This window comes from Myodes glareolus, chromosome 17 (genome assembly GCF_982192425.1).
Source record: "Myodes glareolus chromosome 17, mMyoGla1.1, whole genome shotgun sequence".
NCBI lineage: Eukaryota > Metazoa > Chordata > Mammalia > Rodentia > Cricetidae > Myodes > Myodes glareolus.
Genome location: NC_142042.1, coordinates 26,981,309 through 27,002,096, shown reverse-complemented (window position 1 = coordinate 27,002,096; position 20,788 = coordinate 26,981,309). Strand labels below are relative to the sequence as shown.

General features: G+C 43.8%; 1 protein-coding gene across 2 annotated transcripts in view; it reads right to left on the bottom strand.

The window, feature by feature from the left end:
* Positions 1 to 2,357: 2,357 nt before the first annotated feature.
* The window catches only part of LOC125414821 (uncharacterized), a 34,939-nt gene continuing 16,508 nt past the window's right edge, over positions 2,358 to 20,788 (bottom strand). The window contains exons 3-5 of one of the 2 annotated variants that reach the window (XM_085677708.2): positions 10,716 to 10,849; positions 4,200 to 4,292; positions 2,358 to 3,665 (exon numbers count right to left, since the gene is read on the bottom strand). In XM_085677708.2, the coding sequence (XP_085533834.2) occupies positions 3,618 to 3,665; positions 4,200 to 4,292; positions 10,716 to 10,849 (275 nt within the window). In that variant the 3' untranslated portion in view covers positions 2,358 to 3,617. The remainder of the gene's footprint in view (positions 3,666 to 4,199; positions 4,293 to 10,715; positions 10,850 to 20,788) is intronic. The other variant, XM_087897422.1, reaches the window with a different exon arrangement.

Genomic DNA, 20,788 nt, shown 5'->3' with positions numbered 1-20,788 from the left:
AACCCTATCTCCTCCCCCCCCAAAATATTCAAACAGTCAACACATTTATAAATATGACATAAAGAAAGAAAAAGAACTTTAGAACGAGTGTGAAACCTACGTCGTGAAACCTGACGTTCTGTGTTTGGCTATGGATGAAGCCAAGAGCAAAGTGTGTATATACATGACTTTACCATGTGTAGCTGCAAAGACAGCCAACAGAGTGACCGTGTCCATAGTGTACTTTACCATGTACATCGGCAAGGATGGGCCGGCATGATCATGTCCGCAGCCTATGTTTAATGTCCAGGCTCTATCTCAGGCCTTTCAGGAAACTTGATTGTCCTAACCGGGTAGCCAGCGTGGCCAGAACTGAGACTGACCTCTCCCAGGGACTACAGCCAGTTTTACAGTCTGTTGCCTGACCGGCCTCACGATTGAACCATACCCTACCTAAGCCATCTCTCCCAAATAGACGTCATAACCACCTATGGTCAAAGGCTCACGTGTTCCTTTAATCTACAGTTAAATATAACAAAAGTACTAGAGCTTTGTGTGAGTGGAGTATGGATCTAGAACTGGTGTTTAGGGGAATTCACAGTCATCCGCCTACATTCCAGGGAGAATTGCTGGCACCTCAGCTAGACAAATATTATATTCTCTCGTCCTCCTAATAGTTCGGTGCTAGAGACCAGCTTTCGGGGTTTTGAGGTTACAATCAGAAACTCACTTTACACTCACATACCGGTGTTGCTTGGGAGGGTGGTTGGGGGCAAGGGTGTGATCCCTGAGCGGACTGGGCAGCTCTCTGACGGGGACAAGAGGGAATATGTAGAATAATGTCCCCAAATCCATAACTCCAGCACCGCCACTCTCCGTTATTCTGGGACCGCTATGTGGGACAAGAGGCTTCAGAAGTGAGCACCTGCAAAATGCAAGAGGCAAGTCAAAGGGATTTCTAGCGAGAAGGAAAGAGAATTCACAGACAGGCAATTTCTGAGTGGGTTTGCCGGTCTCTCGCGCGTGCGCGTGTGTGTGTGGTGTGTGTGTGTGTGTGTGTGGTGTGTTACTGGCTACAATGGACTCTGACCCCTGCCCCTTTCCCTCCCCCTCCAGTTTCAGCGGCCTTCCCCATTAATCCCATTGCCACCGCTCTCTGCCTCAGGGCTGCACCCCACAGGAACAGCCCTAAGGAAGGGGATGCAGACCCTGCCTTGGAGAAGTGTGCTTCTGAACCTCCCTGACATTGTCAGCAGCCACAGAAAGCTCCGCTGCGGGACTCCGGTCAACACCGGGAGGAAACATAATGCCATCAACTTAGATGTGGGATTAGTGTTCACCAGACACACTAAGGAGTAGACATTCCTTGGCGTCCTGCTGGCTTATTGTGTGAGGGAGAAGTCCAGCAGATGCGCTAGCAATCTTCCTCGAACAATGCAATAATCTAGCATTTTCTATTTGGAGACAGAATCACCACTAATGGGATTTTGCCAGTGCCACAAACACAAATGCCAAAGCCTCTTCTGACCTTCCTAATGCAGCCTTTTTCTGGCTGTGATAATGTATCAATATACACAAACATAGGCACTTCCCTTTAGAAACCTAATCACAATCCTAGAAGGAAGAAAGAAAACCCCAGCTTCATTTGGAGACTATGTGGGTCCAGCTACTTGGCTGTTAAACCATCTTTAACCAATAGATGGGGGGAGGGGGCGTGGCTTGTGGAGGGTCAGGAAGAAAAGCAGAGAAATAAATATCTTTAGAAAGCAACGCTATTTTTTGAGACATATTCAGTTGTCTTCTTGTGGAAAACATTGACAAACTGTCGCAGAAGGGCAGGCAGCCCATTTCCTGGAACAAGCTTTTGTGACGTTCAAACCTTCATTTTGCCAATAAAGACAACAAGGCCCAAGAAATTCAGTGAGTATCCGAAATCATAGTACAAGCTAGTGTTCGGTCAAGAGACCGAGCAAGGCAGGCAACGGAGAGTCGAGAAAAGGAAGCAGTTTGAAGAATCCCAAGTGCTGGAATTATGCAAATCAGTCGCTGGCCTCTGACTCCTAAGGACTCCCAACTGCCGTTCCCAATCACCAGGCCTTTCCGACCATCCCGGAAAAAGTACCTTTGTGTGGACCAAAGATGATGCTACCAGAGGGGGTGAGAAGACTGGTCCTCTGAAGCCCCTCCCACTCTCAACGGACCAATTGACTTATGTCCATTGATTATGTCCGTTCACACTTTGAATGGACATAATCTGTACAGCAAGGGACAGCCGACAGCGGGGGTTTGTTATGTGTATGTAAATATGCACACACACATTGCAAACAGAGTTGAGACTTATTTTATTAAAGCTTAAATAGAAATATATAGTTGTTGATGCTGTGTGTTTGTTTAAACCACGATCAAATCTTTGTTCGGAACATCTTCATCCTTCTGGCTGGGGCACTCAGGTCAGAGGCGAGACTGTCGGCCACACCCACCAGTCCTCCACAGAAAGTGAATAGCTGAATGCAACTCTGTAAATTGTTTGCCAAAATAAAGAGAAATTGGAAAGATGGCAGTCAACAAAATTGAGTTAGGGGGATTGTTTTTGTTTTTATAGAGGGTAGGGGAGAGTATTTGGTCTGGTTTTCATAGGTATGGTGGTTTACGGCTGTAACACCACTGTAATTCCAGCAGCCAGAAGGCTGAGGTAGGAAGATTGCCTGAGTTTGCGTTACAGAGCGAGACCCTGTCTTTGAAAAAAACAAACACAAAATTCAATATTATCACTTAAGAACTAGCTATCTATTTACTACTGTGGGTACCTGTAGCTTGGATTAACAGTTGATCCTTGATGTCTGTACTCAATAAGGAAGCCATAGCTGCCTCTAATGATTCTCAGGGCAGCCGAGCCCTTATAGGAATCACAAAGACTATTTGGATCCTAATGTATTCACTATTGACTTCTTTACAGACCTTATGCACACCCCAGCCCCTTTGTGATGTTTAATAACTTATAAGAATAAGTTTTATCATGTAAATTAAACCAGTCACCACTGCCATCCTTATCAAAGGTAGCTGCTAAACTGTGAATCTGGGGGGGTAGGGCAGGGTGGGGGATGGGGGAGGTGCTCTGAGCCTGGGTGTGTAAACCAGTGTCTAGCTATTCAGCAGGATACCATAACTGAACTGAACACAGCTGGGAATGCAGCTTGAAAAAGCGACTCCATTCTCTCACACATCTCTGGTGCAATTAACGAACCTGGTAGGCAATTAAAATTCAGGTCAGCACACAGCAACAATGGGGCTCTTTGATGTGAGGGCAGCTTTGGCCATTCTTGTATACTCATTAAACAGGTTAATCAACATAGTGCAGGATATAGGACAGGAGTAACCAAAAAACTGTGTTTAATTACCACTACCCCAAGAGCTTCAGCACGAAGCTCTATCAATGTGCTGGATGCTGCCGTGACTGGTTCGTTCATCCTGGTGGAGATGAAGGTCCATTTCTGGAACTTTGTGCTTTTTGGAGCAAGGACTTGTAGCTATTATGAAAATACAATCCTTATTTATTAGTCATTAAAATGTCATATGTCATAGATGATGGTACATGCGTCCTTTTTTTCCTCCTGTGCACTTTTCTCTCTTCGTTCAGGTCACCAACTCCAGACCAGGCTTATGTTGTCTGCTCTTTTCAGTCTTTGCTGTGAGGGAAGACAGTGACAATGTGATATTTTATGTTCACTTGATCCTTGTTCTCCTAATACACTTTCATGGATCAAAATAGCATGCCTGCTACAGTCGAAAAATCTGGACATCACGAATTAAATTTGGGGATTTAAATCTAGCTCTCTGATGCTCTTGTCTGAAGGAACTCATTTAGGAGGAGAAAAGAAACTGACTTGGAGGGTGTGGTTATGGGGGTGTAATCCGCCGAGGTCTGCAAACTGCGGAAGGCCTGCGGTACTAGAACCGCGACACAATTTAATGGAAAGCATTCCGCCATTTAGAGAAGGCTTCCCTGTTACCACCATCTACAATACCATCAATCAGGCCATCTTCTTTCCCTAAAACTTTTTCTCCATACTTCTTCATACACACCAGTGTTTTCCTAACTAAGAAACTGAATGCATTACATAAAATGTGAGGCTGGAGAGATGATGGCTCAGCTGTTAACAGCACGCCATGTTCTCCCAGAGGACCCCAGTTTGGTTCCCAGGACCCACTCAGAGACTTACAACTGTCTGTGACTCCAGCAGTAGAGAATCCGATGCCTCCCACAGTCCTTCACCAGTACCTGCACACATGTAGCAGACGTCCACACAAGCACACTATTTACACAGATAAATAAAAAATAAATCGTTTTTTACAAAGAATAAAACTTCTCAAGTCTGTGCTTCCAGCTACTCAGGAGTTTGAAGCAGAAGCAGAGACAACACCAGCCCAAGAGTTCCAGACTATAACAAGACAAAGCAGTTTTTTACTACTACCTAAACTACAGAGTCCAAAGACCCTGAAGAGGGAGACGGCATGAAGGGATATCATATATGCTCACATTCTCCTTCTTTGGGGTTCAGATATGACACAAAAGACCCTTTCTGCAGGCAGTGAGGGGTAGCATGAGTACACTCTTGGCTAAATATTCAGTTAGAATGGAGAGTAGCCAGGCTCAGCAGGCCACATGCCTAATGACCTGATTTGACACCCAGAATACGGGCGGCCTCCATCCATGGTAGAAGGAGAGAAGTGACGTCAGCAACTTGTCCTCTGACCTCCACATGCACACCAAGGCATGTCTGTCCCCTTGGGCTGGTTGGTTTTATGTCAGCTTGACACCCATTAGGCGTTTAGGAAGAGGGACTCTCAAGTAACATAATGCCTCCACCAGATACACCTGTGGGCAAGCCCGTGATGCATTTTCTTAATTAATAATTGATGTCCGAGAGCCTAACACATTTTGGGTGGTGTCAGACCTAGAATGGTGATGCTGGGTTCTGTAAGAAAGCAGGTTGACCAATGGAACTGAATCAAAGACCTAGATATCAATTCACACACCGACAAACACCTGATTTTTGACAAAGAAGCAAAAAAATATAAAATGGAAAAAAGAAAGCATATTCAACAAATGGTGCTGGTATAACTGCATATCAACATGTAGAAGAATGAAAATAGATCCATATCTATCATCATGCACAAAACTCAAGTCCAAATGGATCAAAGACCTCAACATAAAGCCAACCACACTGAACCTCATAGAAGAGAAAGTGGGAAGTACACTTCAATGCATTGGCATAGGAGACCACTTCCTAAATATAATCTTAGCAGCACAGACACTGAAAGAAACAATTAATAGATGGGACCTCCTGAAACTGAAAAGCTTCTGTAGAGCAAAGGACATAGTCAACAAGACAAAATGGGAACCTACAGAATGGGAAAAAATTTTCACCAACCCCACATCGGACAGAAGGCTGATCTCCAAAATATATAATGAACTCAAGAAACTAGACATCAAAAGAACAAATAGTCCAATTTTAAAAAATGGGGTATATACCTAAACAGAGAACTCTCAACAGAGGAATCTAAAATGGCTAAAAGACACTTACAGAAAGGTTCAACATCTTTAGTCATCAGAGAATTGTAAAACAAAACAACTATATGATTCCATCTTACATCTGGAAGAATGACCAAGATCAAAAATACTGATGACAACTTATGCTGGAGAGGTTGTGGGGTAAAGGGAACACTCCTGCATTGCTGATGGCATTGCAAACTGGTACAACCTCTTTGGATTTCAGTATGGCAATTTCTCAGAAAATTAGGAAACAGCCTACCTCAAGACCTAACAATACCACTTTGGGGTATATACCCAAAGAATGCTCAATCATACCACAAGGACATGTGCTCAACTATGTTCACAGCAGCATTGTTTGTCACAGTCAGAACCTGGAAACAACCTAAATGCCCCTCGACTGAAGAATGGATAAGGAAAATGTGGTACATATGTATTGTAGTACTACACAGCAGAAAAAAATAATAATATCTTGAAATTTGCAGACAAATGGATGGATCGAGAAAATATCATATTGAGTGAGGTAACCACCCATACCCATAAGGGCAAATATCATATGCACTTACTCATAAGTGGCTTTTAGACATAAAGCAAAAATAAAATAAAATAAAACAACAGCCTACAATTCGCAATCCCAGAGAACCGAGACAATAATGAGGACCCTAAGAGAGACATACATGGATCTAATCTACATGGGAAGTATAAAAATACATGATCTCCTGAGTAAATTGGGAACATGGGGACTATGGGAGAGGGTAGAAGGGGAGGGGAGAAGAGAAAAATATATAGCTCAATCAAAACAATACAAAAAAGGAAAGAAAGCTGAGCAAACTGTGAGGATCAAGCTAGTTAGCAGCAATCCTCCACGGCCTCTGCTTCCGTTCCTGTCTCCAGGTTTCTGCCCTACCTGACTTCTTGTCCTGACTTCCCTCAGTGTTGGACTGATACCTGGAAGTGTAAGATGAAATAAGCCCTTTCTTCGCCAAGTTGATTTTTTGGTCACTGAGTTTATCACAGCAATAGACACCCTAATGAAGACACCCCATTCCCCAGCACATAAATAAATATGACTTAAAAATCATTTTAGAAATAGAAAGTAAACCAAAAACCTTCTAACTATTCATTAAGAAAGTGCGTGAGATTCCTTGATCATTAAGTGTTCAGGCTTTAATAGGAAATCTAAACAACACACACACACGCACACACACACACACACACACGGCTCAAAGAACATCGTGGATGAAGAAGCCAGAAAGACTATAAGGCTTCAGGGATGAAGAGATAACCCATAGGTAGGAACACTAGCTCCTATCCAGAGGGTCTGAGTTCCATTCCCAGCACCCACAGGGCAACCCATCTGTAACTCCAGTTCCAGGGGATTTGGTGCCTTCTTCTACCTTCAGTGAGCACCAGGCATGCATGTGGTACACAGACATATATGCACGCAAAACATCCATGTGCAAAAAATAAGATTTAAAAAGGAAGAAAAATAAGCCAGGACCAAGGATAAGTGACGTGTGGTCATCGTACTCATGAATCCACTACAGCTCTGGTTATCTACACAAGACCTTTGGATGTTCTAGAAGGCAGCACTCAATGGATACAGTGAGCTATAACAAATAAAATAAAATAAAATAAAATGAGAGAGGGGCTATGAATGTGGGAAGGGGACTTGTTAGAGGAAGGTCGTGTGGATGTTGGAACAAAAGTTTGAGGTGCGTAAGATCAAGGTACATTATATACATGTATGGTGGTGTCAAAAAATGCATCTGATTCGTGGTCACAGTAGCTATGGAAGCACCAAGCTGCTGCTTTGAAGAGAACCATAGGTTATGTTCCTCCAAGCTAGGGGCTGGAGAGGTGGTTCAGTGATTAAGAGCACTGACTGCTCTTCCAGAGGACCCAGGTTTAAATCCCAGCACCTGCATGGCAGTTCACAACTGTCTGTAACTCCCAACACCCTCACACAGACACACATGCAAGCAAAACACCAATGCACATAAAATAAGAATAAACCATTTTAAAAAAGAGTTCCTCCAAGCTTCTGGTGACAGCAGTACCACCAATCCATCAAGGCACAGTTTTCCATGCACCTCTGTTTCAAGTCACCTTGTTTATTATAGATTGCTGATTAGTGACCACTGAACTCCTGGCCAGGAGAAACTTTAAGCTCCAGTGTACCCCAATAGTTGGTTCCTGCAGGTGAGTTCTGACATCTCTGGGTACAAACACACAGTTCTCTCACTGACTGGTTCATTTGCCTGCTACAAAACCTCTTTTGTTTTGTTTTGTTTTGTTTTGTTTTTCTGTTTGCTGAGACACAGCTTGATGTATCCCAGGCTGTGGACTATGGCACTGACTTGGCAAGCACAGACCTTGGGCCTGTTGCTCCGCCCTCACTCTCCCTATCCTTTTTACCAGAGTCAATGATGAGGCATAAAAGATAATCAGTACTGAGGCCTGGGACAATGGTTGTTGAATATTTAAGAAATAATAGCTATCATTATTAGCAGCTGGATGAAAATTAGAGGGCCAATGTTGGATTAACATGAAGATTAAATGAACCGACAAGGGGCAAACATGCAAAGACTTTAATGCTGACTGCTAGTCTCCCCAGCGCTCCCCAATTGAACACACAGATTGCTGGATCCTCATCTGTCTGACCTGGCCATACAGATCCCACACTTTCTTACTCTCTCTTGTTTTAAAGAACACAGTACTGTGTTTCCTGTTGACCTTTGACCTATGCTGACTGGGAAGAACACTTTTGGTATTTGTCTTAGGGTCACTATTGCTGTGAAGAGACACCATGAGCACAGCATCTCTTATAAAGGAAAACATTTAATTGGGGCTGGCTTACAGTTTCAAAGGCTTAGTCCATTATCATCATGGCAGGGAGTATGAGGGCATGCAGGCAGATGTGGTGCTGGAGAAGGAGCTGAGAGTTCTACATCTTGATCCATAGGCAGCAGAAGAGACCTGTGACCCACACTGGGCATAGTTTGAGCATATGAGGGCTCAAAATTCCCCCTACCCCCATCACATAGTGACTTCCTCCAAGGCCACACCTCCTAATAGTGCCACTCCCTATGGGCCAAGCATTCAAACTCATGAGTCTGTGGGGGCCATTCCTATTCAAACCAACAGTTATCCTCACGCTGAGTAACAAATTAAACATCTCCAGTCACTGATGGAACCCAAATAACTGGTCTTCCCAGACCCTCCTGTCTTCCCTTCAGGACATTTTTCCAGAGTAAGGGTAGGGGTAAGCTTCTGGAAGGTGTGTATTAGGTACAATACTCCTCTGATTACCTGCTAAAGATTCCCTTTAAGGCATAGTCCCCGAAGCCTCTTTCCCACCCTCTCCCACAGCACCACACTCCAGACTCAAGCTTCCTCCTCCTCTCTGGCAGCAGCGGGTTCTCCTTCTTTGGTTCCCAGGGCAATATTCTTAGCTTTTCGTGATTAGTTCCCACTCTTCCTGCTAAGTGACCTTGACCTCTCCCTGCCTCCCAGATCGGATCTTCTTGCTTTGCTTTCCCATAGCACCCGCCACTGAGTGCACTGTAAGGATTGGCTCAGCATCTGTCCTTCCTATAGAGTGTAAGCACTGTGTGGTCTCCGTCATGTTTGTTTAGGGCATGATGGTATCCTTAGCAGATACCACAGTGCATCTCTCATAGGATCTCTTAAAACATTCCTTCTGGCTGAAAGAACAGTTATTAAACCAAAAGATAAAGTCTCAAAAGAAGTAATATAGAAAAGAAGAAGAGGAGGAGGAAGAGGAGGAAGAAGAAGAAGAGGAGGAGAAAGAAGAAGAATTAGAAGAAGAAAAAGAGATAAATGTCCCCCAGAGGTCCATGTGGACTCCACGGTGTTGCTGTTGGGAGGCAAGGGGAGCTTATGGAGGGTGTACAGTTTTTGTAAGCAGAGCCTGAAATGGGAATTCCAAACCTTGCCCCCACCTCCTTCAATTTTTGCTTCCTGGCTAATTAAGTAATAGTCACACACTCCCACCATGATGTGTGGCCTCTCCTTAAAACCACAGTAACAGGGTCGAATGGTCACGAAATGTAAAACTTCCCAATCTGTAAGCTAAAATAACACCTATGTGAATTATCCTAAGCATTGTCATTGTAAGAGGAAGCTGATTAACACAGCGACAAAATTCAAACACTACATCTCAATAGCAAGAATCTTCCTCATTTACTAAAATAATGTGACTTTGGGGCCAGAGGGGAAGAAAGCCACAGGTAAGAACCACGTGCCTCCAGTTGCTCATCTACAAATCAGACTTGCTGGAAAAACCCACGTGACAGGATGCTGTGCATGCCCACGGGGCTAATGTAAAGAAAGCTCTGGAAGGGCACCTGGCAGAGGATGGCACCGTGTAAGTACTGTGGTCACTCGCTTTGACTACTTTTCTGGGAAGTGTAATACCATGCTGCACCATCGGAGGTAACCTGCTGAGCCAGCCATGTGCCAGAAGGGACATCTGTGGGCTGGGATTCCCATGCCTTGGCCTAGGGGGGCTATGGTGGGAAGGACTGAGGATGCCGCTCTGATGTTTCGGTCACCAGTGCCATGATACGGAGGAGGGGTGTGGTGCACAGTCGCAGACACTGCCAGTGCATTTTCAGCCCATCTGCAGAGGCTGGCCAAATGAGTGTTTCATCTTTATCCCCCAAGTCCCTAAGAGTAACACATCAAAGAGCGTGTTTGCATCCCTGCAACAGATAACAGCTCCGCTACAAGCTCCAGGGTCCAGACATGCTACAGATAGAATGAATTAATAATTCCACGTGTTTATAAAATATGAATTAACCCGGGAAATATATAACTCCAAGTAAAATTCTTGCTTTTAAAAACCAAGAGGAGGAAAGCACTTTAAAAAAAAATGAAAGTCTAGTAAATCTCCATTTGTGTAGTGTTGCCAGGCTGGCTGGCATTTGTCACACAGAACGATTCATTCCTGTGTGACAGGCAGGTACTGATAACACAGGAGCATCGGGCACCTGCAGGGGAAGGGTCTTCGGACAGCTGATTTTTTAATTACATTTGCTTAGTTAGCTATTTTAGTTTTTAACAAAAAAAGAAACAAGATCAAGATCAGTGAGAATTGCAGACAGCCTAGCTCCTTTCTTTAAGCAGAGTAAATTGCTCTTGAAAACCATGGCGCATTTACCTCCATCTTTGTATATAATATCTCGTGTCTGTTGGAAGCAGTCTCTTTGATGGTAAACAGCTCTTCTCCGGGAAACATTGCCTGATCTTGCTCCGCTGTACTGAGTGGTTCTCTTAATAGCTGAACTGGTTTTCCTGGGGGGGGAGGGGAAAGAAGAAGAGAAAGCGTCGCAGGAAATGTGTGTATTAGCCTCCTTTCTCCTCCATAATACTGGAAAGGTAATTTATATTCACATTGGAAGATGTAAAGAGCCACATACTGGCTTTGTAGAGAAGCGGTGAAGATGTTAAATAATGTATCTTATATGTGTATGAGTCTGTCAATGAATAGATTAATTAAAAAGGTAAAAGGGCATCATATCAATGGGTCACATCAAAGGAAAGAAATCATCCCACCGTCGTGTAAGAAGGCATGTACTGACAGCTGAGCCTTCAACACCAGTGCGGCTGACCCTGGAACACCATAGTGCCTGCATCTTGAAGAATGTGGTAGCACAGAGATGACGCAAGCCTGAACTTAGGGATGGTTTTACTGATGAACAGGCTTGTGAGGCTGCATGTTTCCCCCAGATGTTTTCGCACACCATTAAGAGAATCATCATCAGGGAAAACAAACTTTCGAGCACTCAGTGCAGTTTTTCTCGCTGGGAATTTTCTACTTGTGACTTGAAAGAACATAACAGCTTTAAGAAAAATGTCTATATGGGGCTGGAAACATGGCTGTGCTACTAAAAACACTTACTGCTCTTAAAGAGGACCTGAGTTCAGTTCCCAGCACCTACAAGGCAGCTCACAGCCACCTGCAACTCCTGTTCCAGAAAATGTGACACCCTCTTTTGGCCTTCATGGGCACCAAGCATGTGTGTAATGCACAGACAGACAGACATGCAGGCAAACACCCATACACACACAAAGAAAAAGATAGACAGGAAGAGAGGGAGGAAAGGAGGGAGGGAGGGGAAGAGGGAGGGAGGAAAGGAGGGAGGGAGGGGAGGAAGAAGGGAGAGACTGAGGGAGGGAAGGAGGGAGGAAGGCAGGGAGGGAGGGAAGAGAAGAGAAGAGAAGAGAAGAGAAGAGAAGAGAAGAGAAGAGAAGAGAAGAGAAGAGAAGAGAAGAGAAGAGAAGAGAAGAGAAGAGGGAATTGGGGGCTGGACAGTTTCCTCAGTGTTTAAGAACAGTGGCTGCTCTTGTAGAGGACTCAGAATCAATCCCCAGTACTGATACCATGGCTCACAACCTTCTGTAACTGTAGTTCAAGTAGATCTAATACCTTCTCTGGTCTCTGTGAGCACAAGGCACAAAACTGTAACAAAAAAAAAACCACATAATATAGAAATAGAGGAATTTTTTTTAAAAAAGAAAAATCTGCATATCTTTCTATAGAGATATATAGTATAGGGTTTTATAACTGTGATAGGAAAAAGATTATAAAAGTTGTCGTCAGTATCGCCCCCAGGTAAAGAAATACGTGAGTTGAGATGGAATGTTTCTCTGTGTAAAGCCAGAAACAAGTATTTACATATTGTAAAATGTATCAAGTTTTGTAAAGATAATGGTATTGACTAAAGAATGTTAATTACAGTAAATCTCACAGAAACACCTTTGTCTAGAACAGCCCAAAGACTTCACCTTAGGAACCCCTCCTACTGCCCTTGCCAAATGTCCCCAGGTAGACTAAAAGGTTTCCCCTTGGCAACAGAATCTAGAAGTGGTATCCAGAAAAACCCAGTTACTGTTCATGGACATTCTCTGTAAATACTTCCTCCAACACACATGCACGTGCCTCCAGGCATGGAATAGATGAGAGAATTCGCCCAGGACGAAGCTCGTGAGCTCCACCCAGTCTTTTGGCAAAGCCCACCTGCTAGGTGGACAACAGCTGCAGCCAGGCACAGAGCCCTCTGAGAGAAAGTAGGTAACTTTGCTGTCCTCCCTCCGGCACATCTGAGAAACCGTCTACAGATAGAAATAATAGATAGAAACAAGTTAGAAATAGCACTGCGCAGGCAGAGAAGCCAGGGTATGGAGCCAGGGCTCCGTGTTTGACTGGAGCCATTGCCGCCCAGAAATTTGAAAAAATTGAAATGCATGCCCTGGCAATGCTGAAGCATGCATGGGCAGCCATAGATGGTGGTTCTGTTGAACTTGTCCATATTGGGGTTCGTGGTCTCAGTGGATGAAGACGACTGACCAGGTCCCTTCCTCAGTGCCACCCAGAATCCTTCCTAACTCTGTCCTCTCACAACCCAATACCAGCAGAGCCATCCTGCGGGCGGTATTCTAAGTGATGTCAGCAGGAAGCTTACCTGAGAAGGGGAGCCATGGGGATGGCCAGTATGTATGTGAAAGCCTTGATTAGAAATTTTTATTGTTCTCTGGGCAGCATAAAAATCATCTCCATTCTGCAGGGGATGAAACCAAGGACAACCATGTTCAAGAACCTGTCCTGGTTTGCATAACTGGCTTCTGAGCTAGGAATAGAACCCCATTCCTTTAACCAGCAGCCAAATTGTAACTACTTATTTGGGCAAAGTAGGCCAAGGTAAACAGGATGAAAAAGAACCCCGGAACCCTGTCGCTTGGAAGGCAGGAAGATCAGGAGGTGAAGGCCATCTTCAGCTACGCAGGGAGTTTAAATCCAGTCTGGGCTACATAAAAATCTGTCTCGATATCATCGCCCCGCCACAGAAAAGAGCAATTTCGTTTTTAAAGTTTTCGAGATCGGGTATCCCTAAATCGCCCTCTCTGGCCTGGCACTCGCAATGAAGAGCACGTGAGACTCAAGCTCACAGAGATCTTCCCGCTTCGGGAGTGCTGGGTTTAAAAGTGTGTCCTGCCTAAACCACGGTACACACACACGCTTTTAGGTCATGGCTTCGTCCCGTGATGATAAGAACCGCAGCAACATCCTTTGAAAGACATTCATCTCAAAGGCAGATAAAGCACGTTGATCACATACACACACACACACACACACACACACACACACGCACGCACGCACGCACGCACGCGCGCGCGCGCGCACGCACGCACGCACGCACATCATTTAGGGTAAGTTAATGGGACAGTACAAACACAAGAGGGCACAGGTACTGACACTGATCCTCTGCAATCTGATGAAGGGATTTTGCAGTAGTCATGGATACTTCTGGCCGTGTGGATGCAGACATGTTCAGTTAACCCAGGGGCTGCCAAAAGCTGCCTCTGCGTGAGCTAATGACAGGGGAATAGTGCCAATAGTGACATGGCAGCCTGAATCAATCCCGGAAGAGAAAAGGGGCTTGGATGGAGACACTAATGAAACCTGGCTGATGTCTGAAAATTACAGTGCCCAGAATCAAACCTAAATTCACCAGGTAATTGAATATATAATGCCTAGTTATCAAAGCATGCATCAAAAGATGTGTTGTTCAATTTTGTACTGAGGCAACTGGGGAGAGATCACCAAGACTGATGTTTTACCTAACCTTCCACCAGAATAAAGCTCAAATACGTTAAAATTTTTATAAACAAAGTAGATAAAAATATGGAAATTTAAAAAATCTGTTTTCAAAAACTCAGCTTTCTTTTGTATAATGGGAAAATCTTTAAATCATAAGAGATTAAAAACAGTTTCTGTGTGAAAAAAATCTAAACAAAACAAACTACAAACTGGTATATGCTTAAGATTATAACTCAAGGAAAAAAATAGCATATTTAATATAGAAAGAGCTTGAACAAACCAATAAGAAAAAGAATAGTAATCCAATTTTTATTATTTTTTTGTTTGCTTGTTTTTAAAGACAAGGTTTCTCTGTGTAGCCCTGACTGTCCTGGAACTCACACTGTAGACCAAGCTGGCCTTGAACTCACAGCAATCTGCCCTCTGCCTCCTTAGTGCTGGAATTAAAGGCCTGCATCACACCACACCCAATTAGCAATTCAATTTTTAAAACAGGTAAAGACCCTAAACAGGTTACTGAATTGGAAATACACAGGATATTTAATACTTCTGCAAAGATACAACTTCTTGCTTATAAAAGAAGGCAATGAAAATGTTAAGGTGATGTTTCAGACTAGCGATCTTTCGGTTTGATATATTGTGTAATCAAGAATATAAGGAAACAAGCCCTCTAAGGATGGTAGAAACGTAATTATGATCTGTATGGAGAGCAATTTGGCAATGTAATTTGAACACAAAGCACACACGCTCCTCCCGTCTGATCGAGTAGTTTAAATCATTATTCGTCCTTCAAGCACATTCTCATAATTATAAAAATCACATAAACAGAATATTAATTGCCACATTCTTAGCGAGAGCAAAATGGTAAAAAAAAATTATCAAAATAGCTATCAAGATGGTAGGTAAAGCAAATGAGGGAACACTGCTGCAAACACACAAAAACAGTGACCCCACTCTGTACTAACCAAGGGTAGAAGGCCTCTAGACCACAGTAAAATAAAAAGACAAAGAATGGAGCTGGAGAGAGGGCTCAGCTATTAAGAAAGATGCTGTTCTTGCAGAGAACCTGAGTTTGGTTCTCAACACCTATGTCAAATGGCTCACCCCTTTTGATGACATCCCTGGGGGATTCTGTGATCTTTTCTGGCTTCTGAAGGCCTTTCCATGTGCTTACATACACACACACACACACACACACACACACATAAAAACACACAAAAAAATTTAAAGACAAGACAGTGAATGAGTATCACCATTTGTGTATGTCTGTGTGTGTGTATGTGTATGTGTGTCTGTGATATGTGTGTCTTTGAATGTCTATGTATATGTGGGTCTGTGTCTGTTTGTGTCTGTGTGTGGTGTGCGTGTCTTTGCGTGTCTATGTGTATGTGTGTTTGCATTTGTTTATGTCTGTGTGTGTGATGTGTGTCTATTGAGGTGCGTGTGTATGTGTGCTTGTGTTTGTTTATGTCTGTGTATGTGTCTATTTATGCCTTGTGTATGTGTGTGGTGTGTGTGTGTATGTGTGTGTCTATTTATGCCTATGTGCATGTGTGTGGTGTGTGTGTGTATGTGTGTATGTATTTATGTCTGCGTATGTGTCTATTTATGCCTTGTGTATGTGTGTGGTGTGTGTATGTGTATGTGTGTGTTTATTTATGCCTATGTGCATGTGTGTGGCGTGTGTATGTGTTATGTGTTTATAACTGGATATAAAATCTGTGTATGGTACATTTCCTGGGGAGAAAAGCACAAAGTAAGACTGGGGATGGAATGCGTAAGGTTTCCGACTGGGTCTTATTTATATAGAGAAATGAACATTAACTTCATTTGAAACAAAGAAAATAAACAAAGCTAACTTTAAGGAACTCGGTCAAAGCCCTGTAACTACCCAAATTCATTTCTGAACGGAGAAAGACTGGAAGCAAATAGAGCCACCTGAGTCCTGGAGGCCGCTGGCAGCAGTGATCCTGAGCAGTCTGTGCTGCCTGCTAGGGAAACACTGTGCTAAATCCTCAAAACCTCCCAGCTCTGTCGTTAAGGTAATTGTGTTTACTATTTTCCAAACAAAGTAATTTGAATCAGAAAAGTCTTCAGGTCCTTTGATGTCCTCTTCCTCCCTGTTGGTGTGCTGGGCCGGGACTCGCAGACTGACCGCTCTGGGTGGGACATACAATCTGTAAGCCTTGCCTTGGCTACACCATTCTGCATGAGAGAATAATGGCCACCTAATAAGACCCAAGGAAAATCAAATTGGAAATGATACAGTGAACCCTGGAAAACACAGGCCTTGCTGTTTGGCCTTTTCCTCTGAACACGTGTAGGTGATGACTTGGGAGCATGTTAAGATTTCAGGGAGTGAAATCTTTCCCAAAAATAACATCAGACCCCTGCAACCGGTTTGTCTGGGACTAGAGAGCCGGGCTCTGACCCGCCTAAGCCTATCAGATGAGTTCCCTCCCCCGTGACCGCTGCTCAACCTCCTATCAGCTCTAAATGTGATTTTAGGATTTTAGGTTCCTAAGACTCTGAAGCCGGTAACTGCTTAGTCATCCGGCTGGATCTACAGGCAAGGGACTGAGAAGCCAGCGGCGTCACATGAACTCTGCTTCATCCTAACAAAGCCCTCCAGAGCGTGGTCACCTGCCATCTCCACCACCCCACCACGGTAGCTCGGTAGCTCATTTCCCAGTGATATGATGTCACCTACAGATAACTCCCTTTTACCACCACCCCCCACCTCCCGCCCTTTCAACCCTTTCAAACTCTCCTTTCTCCCTATTTTCTTGTATGAGAACTTTCCAATAATAATGTGGAAATTATTTTAAGAAGACAAGAAAATTAGTTTAAAAAAAATTGAAAAGAAATTTCCTAAGTTAGCCTTCACTCATTTAATAACCAAAGTCTAAGCTTCCATAATGGTATCTAAATCCTTGGTGGCTTTTTCTTTTCGCTCTCTCTTTTTTTTTTCTTCTTCCATTACTGTGTGTACTTGCTATAAAAACATTCCTTTAGACTTTAGAAATTCTAAATAAAACAAGAACAAAAGCATACTCCTTTTTAGCTCTCCACCCAAATGTTACCATTGTAAATCAAGGTAGCCCAAGTAAATCAGCCGCTGGCATTTAAATGCTTGCTGTCCCAAATATTTATTCCTTCCCACTCCCCTAAATTTGTTTTATATAAAACAATGATCATAAAAACAATAAATATTCATTCTTTGTCTACTAAAATTTTTAGATCAAAGCACTGTGTGGCCCAAATCCTGAACAGGATTTGGCAACAGGAAGCCGTCCACTTCCCGACAGCAACCTGACCAAATTTGGTTTCCACTTCTCTGTCTACACTGGCAGGGCTGGGTGTAGACATAAGAGTGTGCTGAAACCTGCACGTGTGTGCGGCACACTCCACAACGGCCCCTTTGGCGGCAGGTGTGCTAAAATGGGACACAGTTGGCAGCCAGCCGACCTGGATTTGAACCGAGGTGCTGTCACCAATGGTCAGCTGCTTTTAGGTACCTACAGTTCAGTTCAGTCTTGGGCATGAAAAAGAAGTGTCCACTTCACAGGAGTTCAAGGGTGTTGAGATGAGCTATGGCCCCACAGGACCATGCTAATGATGCTATTATAGGAGGTTGTGGGAAAGTTAGGCTGTGGGGCCTCACTGCAAGGAGGTAGTCATGGGAAGGGGCACATTGAGGGTCATAGTGTGACAACCTCCTCTTCCGCATGTTCTTGCTTCCTCCGTGTTCTGGCTTTCCAGGTGCTGCAGGTAATTGATCACACTGTGTAAAGATGTGTTTACCTCACCTGCCTAAGGTACCTTCTGATTGATTTAATAAAGAGCTGAATGACCAATAGCTAGACAGGAGAGGATGGGCAGGACTTCTGGGCAGAGATGGGAACTCTGAAAAAAATCTGAGAGGAAGGGAACTTGCCAGTCAGACACAGAGGCAGTTGGATGTACAATACTGAGGGGGAGAAAACAAGCCATGTAGCGGAATGTAGATGAATATAAACAGGTTAATTTCAGTTATAAGAATTCACAAACCTGGTACTGTGTCCTGACCATTATTCCCCAGCAAGAGGGGATTAGATTCTTCATTTTCCTACCACATTGCTACTTTTCCTTATCATCATTCAGACTGTGACAGACAACACACACACACACACACACACACACACACACACACACACACACAGCTCCCAGTCTTAGATCACTGCTGGCTGGTGAGAAAGGAATAACTATGTCACACCCTGCCTTCAGTAACATCACAGGGTATGAGTTATAAATCCCAGCTTGATCACAAGCATCTTCATGACCCCTGGTTTTGCTCTGTACCTCAGTTTCTATTCTGTGAGATGGAGCTACCCCGCATATTGTTTCCAGGATTCCAAATGACACCTCATACCCAAGGCTCAGTAAGTAATACATTTGGGATTCTGTTTCGTTTGGTTTTTGGCGTGCTTAGTGGTATTCGTGGTCTATACTTTCAAGAGACTCTGGAACATGAGAAAAAGAAACAAACATGGAAAGGACCATGTAGGCCTGAGGGTAGAAGCTTCTGAGGGCGAAGTTCTGAAATGCCAGGCAAAGGAACTCATGGCCAGCTCTCCCGGCATGGAGAAGAGATGACACAGACTAAGCTGCAAAAGTTGCCCGAACATGAGACAAGTGCCTTCCAGATGGAGAGGAAGGGGCGCAGCAAGTGAGTACAGCATTCCCTGCAAGCCTAGACCACCAACAGGAGAAGCAGCTGCAGAAGAAAAAGGCAAAGAACTTCTAAGCCATTTGGGGTGATGTCATTGAATACACTTCCTCTCTGACCAACAAGCTTTAAGATGTATTTTATTTGGTTTTACAGATGTTTTACTACATGTGTGCCTGATGTCCAAAAAAGGTCAAAAGAGGGCATTTGATTCACTGGGACTGGCGTTACAGATGGTAGTGTGCCGCCATATGAGTGCTGAGAATCCAACCTTGGTTCTCTAGAAGAGCAGACAGGGTGTTTAACCTCTGAGCTGTCTCCCCAACCTTGACTGACATGATTTTAAAATACATTTTCAAATTATAACTGACAAGTAACATTTCTGCATATTTACAGGGCACTATGTGACATTTTGGTAGATATATTATAATCATTACCTATATCCTTTAATTGTAACAGTAACACATATTCACTAGAAAATCGGGTAGTATAGATGGACGGAGAATAAAAAGCAAACTGCCCTGCTCCATCCCCTCAAGTTAACCGTTTAATGCTCATGTTTCTCAATGCTTCATTGAGTGGTATTTTGAATAAGATAGTGTCGTGAACAAGTTTTGTGCCAAAATGATGATATGAGTTGAGCCTAGGTTCATGACACCAGATATAAAAGAGCACCATAAGTTTATGGAAAGGAACAATGAACACAATTTTGGGCATGGACGTCCAGAGTCTAGAGTTGAGGAGAGAGAGATGCCGCTTACAGAAGTAGATATGGAGAGAAGTGCGAAAGGCTAAGACAGCTTCCTGGTATGGTGGAGGGGCGTCCTGGGGTGGACTGGGACTGGATAAGACCAGTTAGGCACAGAGAACATTCACGCAGAAGGGAAGATGTCTTAGACGCCCATGCTCATTAGAGGGAACCTTACTCACGGAAACAGGCTTTGTTGATGGTGGTCATCAAATAGAGAGCTACCTCAGAATGAGTTCCACGTGTCATTTGTAGATATTATTTGTGTATATTATTGCGCAAAACAGGAAGGTGACATACCACAAAGCCAGCATAATTATTTCGGACTGGTAGGGTGACGGGTGATGGCCATTTTCTCCCCTTCCTAGAAAACAGTGCGACAACGGCGGAAGAAGGTGCACTAGTTCAAGAGGAAACATTGGAAGACAGACAAAACATTAGGTCCACATGCTCGAGAACTGAAAAGTCCTGAGAGAGATACCAGCTTCATGAGAATGAGGCGTAAAATAGCAATACAGCTACTACTATTACTGCTCGTATTTGGAAAAAACATCACATGTAACATGGGGTATAAGTCCAAGTCCCCCTCTCCTGCTCTCTCCCCAAGTCCCCAGCATCCAGAAGGGCTAGCTCCGAATGCAATGGCAGCATGCTCTCCAAATGCGAACCATCAATTCAGTGATGGACAAATCCTTGTGTTGCCAGCCCTGCTGTTTAACAAATGTCTTGTTTAAGCCAACTCAGTTTTGAAGCAAATTACTACATGGAAAATTATATATAATATATAAAGGAAGGCCACTAAGTAAGTATAGTGAAGAAAAGGGAACTGTAATTCTAGCAAGATGGCCCTCGGCAGCTCAGGGGTTCTTAGTTGTGGGTTGGATATGGTTGGTCTGGTGAATGCGGCTATGCAAAACCAGTAGGAATAGCTAAAGAGTCACAGGTTTGCTTAGTTGGGATCTTCCCAGACCTGAACTCTGAGATAAGAACTCTTGTGCCAGTATTCTACTTAGCAAAAGTAATAAGGGAAAATCCGGGAAAAGAGGTGGGGAAAGGCAAGATGTCGGTGATTGACGTGCTAGGAAGCCTGCTAGTTCTCTAGGCAACAAGAGCGATTCCTGTACAGACTGCTGGAGCCAATATCAAACGCAGCTCAGAGTCAGCAGACTCACCAAC